Source organism: Epinephelus lanceolatus, chromosome 15 (genome assembly GCF_041903045.1).
Source record: "Epinephelus lanceolatus isolate andai-2023 chromosome 15, ASM4190304v1, whole genome shotgun sequence".
Classification (NCBI taxonomy): Eukaryota; Metazoa; Chordata; class Actinopteri; order Perciformes; family Serranidae; genus Epinephelus; species Epinephelus lanceolatus.
In genome coordinates, this window is record NC_135748.1 from 17,762,311 (window position 1) to 17,777,500 (window position 15,190).

Here is a 15,190-nt window from a genome sequence, read left to right on the forward strand (position 1 = left end):
TACAGTTTCTTTTTTGCCACAATCCAGTTACTTCTACTTAATGACAAACTGTGCACGTATAGTAATCCATTGTGCACTAGTACTACCACACAGCTGTGTGTTTATGGAGTATTTTACAGTGGCTTAGAATACACCACAGCCAATTATAATCACCGACTGGAACTAGCAGTTTTATCATTTTTTTTTCAAGAATGACGTCGCAAATTTTTGGAACTTTTCATAACGTGTTTTCTCTCTCTCTCTGCTCCATGTTTTGATCCATGTGCCAGCCAGAAATATGAACTATGGAAGCAGGACACTCCCATAATGCCACTGTAATTTTACATGTTGCTGACATGCCTTTATTCAACTATAAGCTCACAAAACTAAAATCATGATCATGGTTTATCCTAAATTACATGAGGGCTCAGTGAATAAAAATGATCCTTATTGAAACATATGAGACAAATAAGCTGTTATAGCATATTCAGGGACCTTACACCAAAAAATGACACTGCAGGACCAGATTTCGGAGCACTGCTAACAATACAAGAGTGAGGAGTTGCATGAGATGTATTTGTGTCCACCACATGCCTACACAGATAGAATAATTCACATTTCAGGAAACATTTGGATTTTTCCTATATTTTTAGAATAAGTGCTTTAGTGATTTAATTGGCTAATAATTGAAATGTGGATTTGAAGGGACTACTCTAGGGCATTTAAGGTCATTAAATTACCTTTTCTCAATAATGGATGAACGAATACATTAACTTTTTGTCTCTGTGTGTGCACAGCTGCTAAGGCAGCATGCAAATGTGCGTAGAGTAACTTTACAGGTAGAGTGTGTGTAAAACCTTATATCAGATTTCATAAAGAATGTACAAAAGTACCGAATTGGTGTCATTCACCCTGGAAGCACAAATTACGACACATTTAATGCTCTAATAATAGATCCATTTCACATGATACATCTCTCGCTGTGAAGGATAATCTTCAGCTATAAAATTATATCACCTAGCTGACAGGGATATTGCCCACCTACTACAGTATAATCACACAACAGATAAGAAATCAAACTGAGGGGAAAAATGGATTTTGAAAGTAAAAGCCCGAACACACCCTGATCGCGTGTGTGTGTATAACGTAAATGTGCGGCTGCTTGTGTACGTATGTTGTGTCTGGTTGTGTGTTCAAGCACTCGTGTGTGATCTCTCACCGCGTCTCGCCGATCAGTTATCACTAATCCTTCCACACAGAGCTCTTTAACAAGTTGCCATTGTGCTGCCGACGCTTAACATGATGGAGGAACGACCTCCGCGGTGAATGAAAAGAAGAGGGAGAGGGAAGGAGGGAGAGATACAGAGGGAGGGAGAGGGAGAGGGCAACACCTCCGACAATGGGGAGAAAATTGGTTTACACTAGATAGGCTTGTGATTACAGAGGGAAAGAAAATGACTTAGATTGAACAATAGGACTGAGTGTGTGTGTATTGGCGTGTGTTTATAAGTGTGTGTGTGTGTGTGTGTGTGTGTGTGTGTGTGTGTGAGTGTGTGTTTCGAGGATTAGTGGGTGGTTAGGCTGGGATTTGGTTGAAATGAATTGGCGGGTATGGTGTGCTGATGGGTGCGTGTTTGGATGTTTTTCCAGTCTGCGAGTACTGTATCAATGTGTGTGTGTGTGTGTGTGTGTGTGTGTATGCGTGTGTGTGCATGTACATGTATGTATGTGTGTGTGTATTGCTTACCGTGCCTCTCAGTGTTGTGACATGATCTAACTGGGAATCAGGGTCTTTATTACAGCCCTTTAAACCTGAGACACCTTCAGCGGTCCAGCTGACTCTCGACCTCTGTAACACATTTAGACAATACTTATCATAACAGAAGAGTGTTGCTGACATACCAAGTCTTTAGAAGGAGAGGGGACAATTTCAAATCCAAGGATACTGCATCTTTGAATCTATATCACGACCAGTATTTGGAAGGAAAAATGTATTGATGCATGTTTCTTTCATGCACATAAATGCACTTTACTTAAGCCAGAATCCTTCAAATTTGTATATAAAAGACCTACAGTGAATATGACCTGAAGTCAGTTAAACCATGAACTTATTATTCTTAACATTTTCATAGAGAGAGGACACTGTAATGACAATGTTTTTAAAATACCTGCAGCCCTTTTTAGGCATTGTATTCTGTAATTATCTTTTTTTCCCCCCTCATAACTGCCAAAACACATGATATACAGTATTTGTAATATCCTCAATTAGAATCCCCTTCAGAGCTTAAAAAATATTGGCAATGCACTGTCAAATAAATCCTTTTAATTTATCAATTATATATGTAAATGACCTCTCTGTCTTTATTTCTAGGAGGCACAGCAGGAGACGTACGGCACCAGAGGTCCGGCTACAGGGAACTCTGGGAAGGCCAACAATGAGGATGGCATCTCTCAGGACCGCCCGTCCAGTCTGCCGGTGAGTGAGTCAAAAGTTACACCCCTAGGTGTAACAATGAGATATCGTATAGATCCTTAAGACAGTGATACTTGCTGATATCACGAGGTCTGCCTTGATACAATTTCAATTCAATTCAGGGGGCCTGCGATTGATATTAGACGATGTCATATACCCATTTAACACAATCTCTCACATGCTTTTGGCCATTAAAAAAAACATCAACACATAAATAATTGTAACTTGTGAAGTGTAGTAAGTTTACTTTAACTTTACTCCACTTACACACATAAACATGGCTTACTACTATAAACATTCAACAGCAGTGTTACATTCGGCTCAGTATAACTGTCAAGGTTCACAGACAAAACAGTTGATTTTTGCTAGTCACCATTATTAGCTTAAGCCTATGGCATTTTACATTGCATAAAACATTGCATAGAAGTTTTTTTTTTTTGGGCTGCTTGCAATTGTCAGTGGAAATGGTGACAGAGACATGCCATTGGAATTTCAAAATAAAGGTGTATTTTAAAGATTATGCTATAGATTGATGTTTTTACTTTGCATCGATAGTAGTGGATTGTTGGTTGTTGAGTTGATGCGCCCACCCAGCTGGATGGGTCATTACCCCTTTGAGTGATAGACAGTTCTGCCCACCAAAGTATCACCGAGTTTGACACATACAAACTTACACATTAGGGAAAGGATTCTGTGTGTGTGTGTGTGTGTGTGTGAGAGAGGGTCCTTTGTCGTAATAGACACCAAAACACACTGTCAAGCCTGAAAGTAATATTTGTTTCCGTGTCTTCCTCCACTTCCTGTATTTTTACAGTGTACTGTCTAACATTCAGTTGTAAGCCTCCGTTCATCCCGTGACACGCCTCCTTGTCTCACGCCCCATAGGAGACATGGATCTGACTGCTCCTTTCAGAGCTCATGTCTGTGTTTTGACTGGCATCCATGCCGATGGCAAAAAGGCCACATGCATCAGCCTGTGGCCTAAGCGCCATGCACTCACTCACACATACACCCACATGCGCAGGAAAGCATATGCACGGACACAGACTTTCCCGCTAATGCACGCAGTCACACATGCAAACCCACACGCATTTGGCATTTGGGCGAGCAAAAAATCGTTAAGCAGGTTGACTGGAGGAGTAATTGAGAAGAAATGGCAAGGCCAGGCTGATCTATGAGGGGAGAGAGATGTGGGCTGCTCCAGTTTTTTTGGCTAAACTAATCGTTTTTTACTCAATATAATTTCTCCCCTCACAGCTCCTCAGCACTTTCAAGAATAGAATAAATAGACATTTGCAAATGGTTGCAAATATTGGCACTGCTTGAGGTGTGTGCCGTTTAATTTACCAGATACTTTGGAGCTGCCTCGGGAGTGGAGGAATGAACTGCAAGGAAAGCTAAATTAAGTGTATGAACTCAAATTAAGCCATACTATTTTCCAAGGAGTGATACTTTTAAAGTCTGTGTTCATTGGTCGTGAACTGACTCTTCCTTGATTGAAATCAGCGGCTGATTTATCTGTCAGTTTTTCAAGTGATTCCTGCTCCTCTTTCTCATGTGCATACACACAGCCACTCTTTCTATCTCTTTCTCAGTTTTTTCCTCCATAACATACTAGTAGTATGTCAGCTGCTTTATCTTGGCATTTTTTTCTCTCTTTTTTCTTTCGTTTTCATTCTCCCACACTCTTTACCCCCCTTCCCTCTTCCTCTCTGTCTTTTCCTCTAAAGTAGCATCATGAAAGCTTTTTTTTCCACCCTCGTGCTATAATGAGAAATGGCCTTGATGTATCAGTGTGTGAATCCGGAGCGAGAGAGCAAGGCGAGGCGAGGAGCCACTGCAGTCGCGGGGGCCGATCTATTTGAACCACCACCGATATCACCCCATATTCCCTCACCACTTTAATCCTGGCGTTTTACCCCTTGGGTTCTCCGTGTGTTTTCACATCCCATCCAAAGCGCATGGCTCGCCGAGATCCTAATCGGCGGCAAGTTTTGATGAGAGTGAGAGACACAGAGAGGGAGAGATGGATAGATAGAAGAGGAGAGAGAGAGAGAGAGAGAGAAGGAGAGAGAATTCGCTCAGCGTTTGCCAGGCTCTTCCAGCAAGCTGTCACGGCAGAGATGTAACCGTTTTTTTCCTCTCTCCCCCTCTCTCTTTCTCACTCTCTCGCCGGCGTTTGATGTCAGATCTAAAGCTGCTGTCATCTTTTTTTTCCCTTTCTCTCTGTCAGGAGGGAGGGAGCGCGGGTCGGCAAAGTGTCATGTTGTTGTTTTGGGACGAGTCTGCTGTGTGATGTGGCGGGATTTTTGAAGGGAGACCAAAGGGAAAAAGAGCTTTAGTAACTTACCACAAATGCAAGTCACAGTGCCCCATGGGTCTTTTAAAATGTAATGTATTGGAGACACAGCATGCCTTGCATCCCATATCATTGTACAGTATCTGTGTCGTTAACGCTACAGTTAATATAAAATCACCATCACTTAAATGCTCCAATTATAAAAATAAATGCTCAGCACTAGCTTGCTAGTGTAGCATTAGCATTAGTGGTAGCATTTCTATGCAGCTTGGGCTCTGACAGTAATGTTCATGTGGTTGAGGCTGGCATTCATATTGAATTGTGTTGCTTTTCTATCACAGTGGTTCTCAGTATTAATGAATGAATGATTGAGTGGTGTTTTCATGGAATTTCTTATAGGTTTAACAGCTTTGGTCTCACCTCATGGTGTCAGAAGTTACTTTACTGTTTATCAGTGCCTTTTCAGTGTGTCATTTTAAACTGACCTGGCATTTAATCACCTGATATTCAGTATAGTGTTAGCATCAGGGTGAGTAAAGCAAATCTACCAGCTACCAGCATTTGGCTAGTGAATGGTACTAATTTTGTACCCCGATTAGCCTTACAGTAACTCAACAGTTTTTCTCTCACAGTATTTTCTGCCTCTTTAGACTTGCTGAGGTCTAGCTGAGCCTGTTCTTCCGGTTCCACAAAATAGTGAAGTCAGCAGCCAAAGCAAAGATCATCTACTGAGAAGATGAACCAATCGATAGTGAAACTTTTAAGAAAAGTTGCCAGTTGCTCCCAAATATTCTCTCCCACTTGTAGTTGCACTTCACACAGTGAGAATAAGAAAAATACAGGGATGTAAATGTTAGATAAAGGTGAAACCAACTGTTCTTTTTTGATTTTTGTTTGTACATATGCAGTTTGTATCTCCAACCAAAGGCCGTAAGTTTTGACAAAACTTTTTCATTCTGTCTGTTTATTTTTTTCCCTTTGGATGCGAAACAGATCAATGTTTGGATTGCACAGAAATTTGAAAGAATGATGCATCTCTTTGTCGCCATTTTTAAAATTACCCCAATTCTTCACGACAGGCGTAGCAACAAATGGTGACATGTGATGTCGGTTACAGAGCTAGACCTCATGATTGGCTCGGGCTGACATGTGACTGCTTTCTGGTTATTTCCTGCTGTATATAGTGGTGACGTTTCTAGTATACGTTAACAGAGGCAGAGTGAGAGCTCTGTGTTTTCCTCCTCTCTGCAGTGCCTCAGCACTTTGTATCTTTTGCCTAACACTGCTAAGCAGAGCCAGTTCTTCCAGTGCCACACTGAGGTGAGGAGCCAGGGCTTTCATACCCACTGACCCCCCCCCCCCATCTCCCCCTTCCACCCCAACCCCACTGCCACCCCCGTTCCAGTCACTACATGTTCCCTGCTCTCCGGCGCTCCCCTGACAGCCTGCCAAGCTGCCGCGCAGCCTCCCATCCTCTGGGACATGGGAGAGGATGGCCAGCCATGTGGAAAGACAGAGAGAGAGAGCTGGGGGTGGGAGGGTGAGGTGAGGAAGGGGGGAGGGAGGAGAGGAGGGTTGAAGAGCAGGATGAGAAAGAGAATGAGTAAGAGAGAGAGAGAGGGTGTGAAGCGGTGAAGTGAAACGTGGTTATCTTTTTGTCACTTGTTCAGGGTGAGGGATGTTGAATTCAGGCTATGGGGTTCCGGCAGCGACATGTTATTCACACTAGCACACACACACACACACACACACACACACACACATAGGCACACATAGCAAAAATATTTTTGTATGTCTTTCAGTGCTCATTTGCCCCTCCTTGACTTATTTTCCATCAGACAAAAGGGAAAATTCAGAAACACTATCTCTCCCTCTCTGTCTCTTCCCTCTCACTCCTGTCCACCTTGCCCTCCTCTGTTATTCCAAGTGTTAGGTCATGAATGATTGACAGGGCACAGCTGGAGAGGCCTGCTCCCCTCCCCTCTCTCTCCCTGTCTGCAACCACACTCACACTCACACGGACCTCTTTGCTCACAAACACACACACGCGTCACACACTTTGATACACATTCTGTCCTCTGCGAGCCGTTTTCACACACCGAGTGTGTGTGTGCTCTCTATCAGAGCATGTCAGTTGAGCTGCCTATACAGTATGTGCTCTCACTCCGGCTCTCCCCACTGCTGTGTTTTATTTTAGAGTCCCCAGGCAGGCAGACAGGCCAGCAGGCAGCGCAGAGTAATGTCATCCAGCAGGGTTAGATTCAGCCTCCACATTAGTGCACACAGGGGGGAGGGAGAGGAGAGGAGAGGAGAGGAGAAAAGGAGACAGAGGGAGTCAAGAAAGCAGAGAAATGCAAGGGAGATGAACAAGGAAGGAAGAAAGTGGTGGGAGAGACAGGAAAGGAGGTAAAGTAGTGGGGAGGGACCGGTGGAAAGAAAAATATGCCTCTTTTATTGGTTTGGACATATGGTTTAAAATACACAAAGATTACGTAGTGTAGATGCAAATCATTCAGCATATATTTTAGGGGGATCATTCAAATTACACTGACAAAATGCAGCCAAACAGTCATTCTTAATACATTTCTCATGTAGAAGTGTATAATTTCTGCTTATATCTTTCCATGTATACTTCAGATATGTTTTTGCAGCATGTGGAGAGAGAAAAGGAGGGTAGGTGGGGGAGAGAGGGAGACACGGAGACTCAGAGACGAGATGTTCTCTGGACCCTGCTGCCTATTCTTAGAACAGACAGCAGCACTGAAGGCCACAGCAGCTCCCTGCCACTGCTATGAACACATTGCGGCTCTGAGAACAGGACAGCTAATCTGAAGCCAGTTTCACACTCTGAGGTATAGGGGAATGCTCCCAGTCACGCCAGTCTTAAACCCCTAGACCCATTCGCTCAAATATGAGTAAGTCACAGTGATTGATTCATTGTCCCTTTATGTGTTGGAAGACCGTATGCGCTCCCCAGGATTCCATAATTTACCATATGATTTGAGATTTCTGTATTAAACTTGCACTATTTCTCACACTGGTACTCCTCAAATTTGCCACCACACACACACACACACACACACACACACACGTAATGCATGTCTCCACCTCTGCCCCGTTCCACCGCAGACCCAGATATCATGACACAGCGAGTCAGAGGACCCTGGCTTCATCGAAAATGCACACGGGCTATTTTTCCGCTTGTATGCCAGCCTGTTTTCATTTGCTCCTCATGAATCATTTAGTGCGCACACACAGTTTCATGTACACGCGTAGTTTTTTTGATCCTCAAGAGCAGGGAACACGTGTTTTTGCTGGGGCCATACCATTTGTTCCCCAACGGCTTGAAAACACAGACGTACAGGAAGTGGAATTGATCTGCAGTTAAAATTTCTCTGGGTCTTTCATCTATACACATCACCAGCATCATTTCGAACCTAGAGAATCCACCTGGGATCGTATCTGAAACTGTATTCGCAGACACTGTTGTTTTAATTAGGCAGTTTCTAAGTGTTTGTAGCTTGTTTTTAATATTTTAGCAGCTTACACGTCTGCAAAGCCTTGAGAGGAGTGAGGCTTGAGATTAAGTTTGAATTGTGAACACACTTTAGACCGCAGCTCTACATGTCCAGATTGAAATGATGACCACCTGAAAAGAGGCCAGCTACTAGTTGGAGGATCCAAGTTTGAGCCTGCGTGTTGACAAGCATCTGCACCTTTAGCAGGACACTGAATCCCCACCAGCACTCCTCTGCAGCTGACACTGCACTCTCATCCCCTGTGGAGGAGAGACACACCAAAAGAGAATTTCCCTATGGGAATCAATAAAGTATTTTTTGCTTGAAGGCTTTTTAGCTGTATCTTATGGCAAAATTTGATGGCTACACACTGTTCTACCTACTGGGAACTATGCCGGCCAGTGTAGGTTGTTAAAGCAAACTGGTAACACAAGGTTGAGCAGCAGTGGTACAGAGACGGGAGAGAAGCTCCGCAGCTGCGAAGGAGGCCATGTTTATACCCATCCACCCCTGACAGGCTGGCTGACTGAAGCCAAGCACAGCAGAGAGAAGAGACTGTGTGTGCATGCGTGCACGCGCTCTGTCCAAGCACTGCTCTTACACACTTACCTACCCCTATGCTTACACATGCGTACACCCCTAGTGTGTGACAGGCTTTATGATTTGAGAGTGAGGGGGAAATGGAGAGGGATGAACTTGGTTAAGAAAACACCAGTCTCGTTCCACTGGCGCCTCTCCACCAGCCTCTCCTACAGAGGAGGAGAGGCAGAGGGGGGAGATAAGAGAGGGGGAGGAGGAGGAGAGGGAGCGATGACTGACCCTAGAAGGAGAGAAATGTTTCCCCTCTGCATCTTTTTTTTTTTTCATCCTTTGCCCAACAGTTCTCCTTCTGTGGCTGGTGGCTTTTGTCAAAGCTTGTTTCTTCTAAGAGATTAGGAAGACTAGTTCAAATTCAGGACAAAATAGGACAGAAATGGAGAAGCAGCTAATTTCTGTGGGTTTCCATTAACACAGAAATACACACACACACACACACACACACACACACACCAGTAATCTGCATTTCAGTGACAAGCAGGATTCTGCATTAACATCTTGTAAAAAATGGGTGATGTAAATGGAAAATGGTTGACTGTGTGTGCTTGTGTAAGTGTGTGCATTTGTGTGTGTTTCTGTATGTGGAGCAGCAGTGTGTATGTATTACTGTTTTTTTTTTTTAATTTTGAGGACACAAAACAGACATCGACACCTTCTTAAATGTCCTCCCCTTTCCACCACAGGACAGTCAACAGCGTGACAGTGTGTGAAAGCCGAGGCTGCTTTATCGTGAAGTTGGATATACACAGTAAACGAACATGACACACTGCGTGTTTTACCAGTTTGCCTTGTCCTTTCGAGGTGTTACATCCGATGTTGTTCTAAAAATGCGACGAAGATCCCGGCTGGACGTCACATCAGCTCACTCAGTTCACCATGTGTTTGATTTGCTTTTGATAAAACACTCCATCACGTTGCTCTCAGAACACAAAATAGATCTGCTCATGTTTGATATATAGATTTCATTTTCACCAACCATTAATGCCAAATATGCCCTTCTGGCACTAAGCCCTCCATTATAAATGGTGATTTTCTGTTACCACATTAATATTTAAATTAACTGTTAAAATGGCTTCAAATGTTATTGAGCCAATCTGAGCTGAAGATTGGAAACGTCTATTTTATATTCATTAGAAGTTTGGACATGGGAATGTTCTCTTGTCAAATGATTTTTCAGTATATGAATCTGGAAGGATTTTTATTCCTCGTTGGATGATAATGTGGATTGAAGTAACAAATATTTGAAGTTGAGTGACAGTTGCTGCAGCTGATAGTGTGTTTTCGGCTCATTTTTCACTCTTTTGACTGTACCAGGGAAAAACAGAGACTTAGTTGCTGTAAAAGGAAAAAAGAAGTGAAAGACTGCATCATCTCCCTCCTTCCTTTTCATCCTCATCTCCCTCCCTCTTCTCTTCCCTCCTCCCTTCTTTAGCGTCCCCCCGCTCTGCCCCCCCCCCCCCCCCTTCCCCTTTCACTCCCTCTATCCCTCCTTTCAGTCATCCACTTCTAACCTTTCTGGGTTTATTTTTATGTCTGGTCCTGGATGCCTGGCCTCCCAGCAGGCTGGCTAGGCAGGGGAGGAAGGAAGAAAGGAGGCAGCAGAGAAGCAGAGGAGAAGAAAAGTGAAGGAAATGAAGGAGGGATGGAGGGAGGAAGGAGCCATCTGAGGAGGAATGTTCTGTCATCACCATGGCTCCCTCTGGCTGCTGGGAGGCTGAAATTACATCTGACTTTGAAGTTAGGGGCAGCAACACCGCCAGTGTTGCTATAGTGACAGGAAGTGTGTATGTGTGTGTGTGTGTGTGTGTGTGTGTGTGTGTGTGCGTAAACTCCTTGGGAGGTTTATTATGCATGATCCACACTGTGACTAGTCCTGATGGCATTACAGTGCTGTTATTAATCTACTCTCATAAGATACCTGTGCTTTAAACACACACACACAGGCACACACGAACGTATCTGGAAATTCACGCTAAGATGCACGCGCGCGCACACACACACACACACACACACGTCCCATTTCACAGCTGGATTCAGACTTCACGTCGTGCCTTTTAAAGATTAAGATAAAGTTTTTCCTCTTATTATCTTTGAGAAGGTTTAGCTGGCTGCACACTGCGCTCACAGGCAAACGCACGAGCGACCGCAAGTGAAAAAACACACACATTTGCACACACACACACACACACACAGAGTTGTTCAGATTGCAGATAGCTGTGTTTGGGTTGTTTGAGCTCCTAATATTCCACTGAGTCCTCGAATATTTATGGCTTTTGTTTCAAACTCTAAGAGCGACGAGTACTTTCAAAGGTAGATAGATAGATAGATAGATAGATAGATAGATAGATAGATAGATAGATAGATAGAACTTGCTTTAGAATAAGGTAGTATAATAAAAAAGATGAAAACGATGAAGGGAGGGAGAGAGGAGACATATAGGGAGAGGAGGGATGGAGAGGTTGAAAATAATGTTCCATTAATGCAGAGCCAGGCTCTCGCTGAGGGCCCAGCGCCAATCTACATCTCCCTACAGTCTGCCTGCTATACATTTTTCATGAACGCTGAGCGAGAATTAGCGACGGATTGCTGCTGCAAATCGCTTCTCCTTGGTCGGGGGCCGATGGAGAGGGAAAAGAAGAGAAAGAAAGAGAGGGATGAGAGTAAAGAAGGGAGGGAACGGTGCAGAAATGAGGAAAGGTGAAATAGAGGAGAAAAGAAGAGGATGATTGAAATGGATGCGGGGGATAAAGGGAAGAAAAGTATAGGATAGTGTTTTACAGATGTGGTGTTCAGACACAATATCAACACTGTGATCAGCATATACATAACCAAGTCACACTCATTGTCCATATACAGTCTATTTAATGATAATGTAGTTCTGCCTCTGTGTCTATAATGTAACTTTGCACTGATACTACAGCCTACCACATGCCTATCATTCTTAGTGTGCCCAAGCTCTCCACTTAGTTTGTAAATGTTCCTGGATACAACAGTATACTGAATGTGAGAATAGTAATGTCATAATCTGTAACATTTTATTATCCATTTTATCATCCTGTACTGGCAAATGATACATATTTTACCCACTGTATTAATGTTTTAACATCTAATGTTAGCTGCTATTGCTCTCGTAGAGATCCTACAGTACCTGCTCAGGAAGTGATGTTTTTGTGATATTTTTCATACTTGGAGTGGTTATTTGGCTAAATGCAGAAAGAACAGAGTGACCAACAAAAACTCAAACTTTACGACAGGAAATGAAATTTTAAAAATACCTAAAAACTAAAAAACAAATAACTAAACCAACACACAAGTGGTAACATCAGTTATCCCGCTGACATGTTTTTAAAGGGACACTCCGTCATGTCATTTAGAAGTTAGGAGCACTTTATGAATTCCTCCCGGGGAAAAGTTGGGCACAAACCATTAAAAAAAGGTCAGAATTGGAGGAGAAGAGGGAAATATCCTGGGGCTGTAAGTTTTCTCCTTAAGTATGACACATAAAGCTTAATTTATCCTTAGCTGAGGGAGTTAAGGGTGTTGCACAGATTCCCTTTAAATCCTTACTTAGTTATAGCATGGAAATCCAGACCCAAATCTAGAAAGATTTAAGGTCTGGCCATGAGTAATGAAAATGGCCCAACTCGAGGGGCGGCACCAAGCGTGCATTTGTAAATATCACTGCACGCAATTGGATAATACATGATCAATCAGAACAATACACGGGGTGACATATCCAGAGCGCTACCAGCAGAGCTAACTGGTAGATTAAACTCTTGCCGTATCCGGTTGGCAAAACAGCAAAAACGTCCTTCTTGCAAAGGAAAGACTCGAGCGCCGTCTTCTGTTCCTCTTTTAGAGAAAAATCCAAGTCTAACTCGTTCATTGTAGCGGCCAAAGCCGTTTCAAACAACTGGTGTTAGGTGTTCATCCATAGCCATCTTGCAGTGTTTACTGACTGGTTCCCTAACTGTCCTAATATTCTACAATTTCGATCGAGACTCATTTGCTTGCAGTCACGGTTGTAATATCTAAGGTCGTTTGTGCAACTTATTTTAAGGGACTCCTTTAGTATAAGACCAAGATCAGGAGAAAAGCTGAAATACTTGGTGACACGGTGGTGCAATGGTTAGCATTGTCGCCTCACAGCAAGAGGGTTCTTGCTTCAAACCCGCGGTGGGGAAGCCCTTCTGTGCAGAGTTTGCATGTTCTCCTTGTGTCAGCGTGGGTTTTCTCTGGGTACTCCAGCTTCCTCCCACCAAGTCCAAACACATGCAGGTTAATTGGTGACTCTAAATTGGCCGTAGGTGTGAATGTGAGTGTGAATGGTAGTCTGTCTCTGTGTGTCAGCAGTGCGATAGTCTGGTGACCAAGGCTCCAGCTCCCCCGCTACCCCTAACATGATAAGCGGCTACGGAAAATGAATGAATGAAGGAGTAGACCAAGGGTGTTATGTGCAACAATTTTATTGTGATGAAGCCTTAACTCAGACCCCTAACTTTAATTCCTCTATGTGAATCATAAATGCTCAAAACTACATTTCCCATAATGCAATGAAAAGCTTTTGTTCATGAGACCCGCCTTGTCTGGTAAATGCCCACACCTACATGCCCCTCGTTTTTACCACTGGCTTTCTGATATACTGTACTTTTGCAGTCTCCAAGCTGGTATAAACCTGATGACATCGTCAGCATTGTCACACTTGACAAAGCTCATCCATCCAGTGACACAAAAGACATTACAATACCATTTTTACAGAATGAGCAAGACTCTTCATAACTAGTAAGGCTGACCTTTATTTCTTAAAGCGGCGTAGTGCCCCTTTAATTTCTAGAAAATGTGGTATTTTTTTTATGTAGTTCAGTCTGGTTCTCTCCTCTCCTCTCCACATATTTCCTCTCCTTGGCCTGTGCACCATATAGTTCTGACCCCAATCTTAGCCTGCTCTCTCCACTCCAATATAGCCCACTTTCATTTTCCACCAGTGGCCTTGCACTGCCATTACAGACCCTTGCTGACCAGCTTGCTGCCTGACTGGCTTACTCATGTGCTGTCTGGTTTACTGACTGGTTGTCCACCTGCTCTCTGTTTCTCGAAAGAACAATTTCCCGGTCTGAGTTTGGCTTTGTGAGATTAGATGGCATTTGTAGGTGTGTGGGGGCACCGAAAAGACTGATTAGTCTCTGATAGTAAGTCATCTTGTAGTTAGCAGTCTTTAATTTATCGTACAATCAATAATATTTGATTTTTTTATAATTCAAAGTATGGCACCTGCAATTTCTAAATATTTAGATTTCTTTTAAGCTACAGTGGTTAATCATTTTCAGCCTTTATTTGACTACTATACCACCATCTGAGTGTGTTTTACACCTACATTTTGTCCCTGTCCTGGCCGTGACTGACCGCATGTCTGTGTGTACGGTATGTTTGTGTGTTGCTGTATTGAACCCCAGACATGCTGTTACCATTCAGCTGTCTGCTGCTACAATATTACTGCTTTATATAGGCCATGAGATGGACCCAGACATGTGTGTATCTATATCGGTGATGAAAAGAAACAGGTCTTTGACAGAAAGAGAAGATGTGTAGCTGTGTGTGCATGCGTGTGTGTGTGTGTGCGGGGGCTATGATTGCGGCTGTAATCTGCTCTCTCCTGCCAGCCACAGTTATTACAGTTGTCGATATGGTGCTCAGGGCTTTATAGACACAAGCAACAAGACTCAGTCTGGATGCCCGCCAGAGTGTGCGTGTGCGTGCCAAAGTGCTTTATATTTGTTTGCGTCCTTGTGTGTGTACATGTGTGTGCATGATCCTTTGCTCGGAGTGTATGTAATTGAGCTCTCCTCTCATGTAAAGACCGGTTCAACAATGTGTTAATTACTTATGTTACAAAGTGTCTGACCCGGCATTGTGTGCATGATATCGACAGTGTTTACTTTATTTCTGCATGCGTGAGTATGTATGTCTGTGAACGTGTGTGGGCTCGTCTTTGCCTGGCCAAGTTTACTGTGTTAAAGACCCGGTTGCTTCGCTGATAATAGATTGAAGAGGGGAAAAAGAGAAGAACTTAAAGAGAAAAAAAACACAGCGTGGGAAGAGAGAAAGGCTTCAGTGTCTGGAAGGTGTTGCAGGAGAGTCAAAAAGGGAATAGAAGAAGAAAGAGACAGAATGAGGGAAAAAGAGGGAGGCGGGGAGGAGGGTTTGGCTGGGAAGGAAACAGGGAAGGAAGGAGGCATTGAGGTGTGGAGGGGTTTTCTCCTCGTGGTATTCAGCCTTGACTGATGCCTGTTGTGCAGCCCACTTCTCCTGTTTACTGTCCTGCCA

General features: G+C 43.4%; 1 protein-coding gene across 8 annotated transcripts in view; it reads left to right on the forward strand.

Moving 5' to 3' along the window:
- Positions 1-15,190, forward strand: part of LOC117266673 (AT-rich interactive domain-containing protein 1B-like) — a 232,511-nt gene that overhangs the window by 99,991 nt on the left and 117,330 nt on the right. For all 8 annotated transcript variants that reach the window (XM_078175004.1, XM_033641962.2, XM_033641965.2 and 5 more), the window contains one exon: positions 2,351-2,455. In XM_078175004.1, coding sequence (XP_078031130.1) covers positions 2,351-2,455 — 105 coding nt within the window. The remainder of the gene's footprint in view (positions 1-2,350; positions 2,456-15,190) is intronic.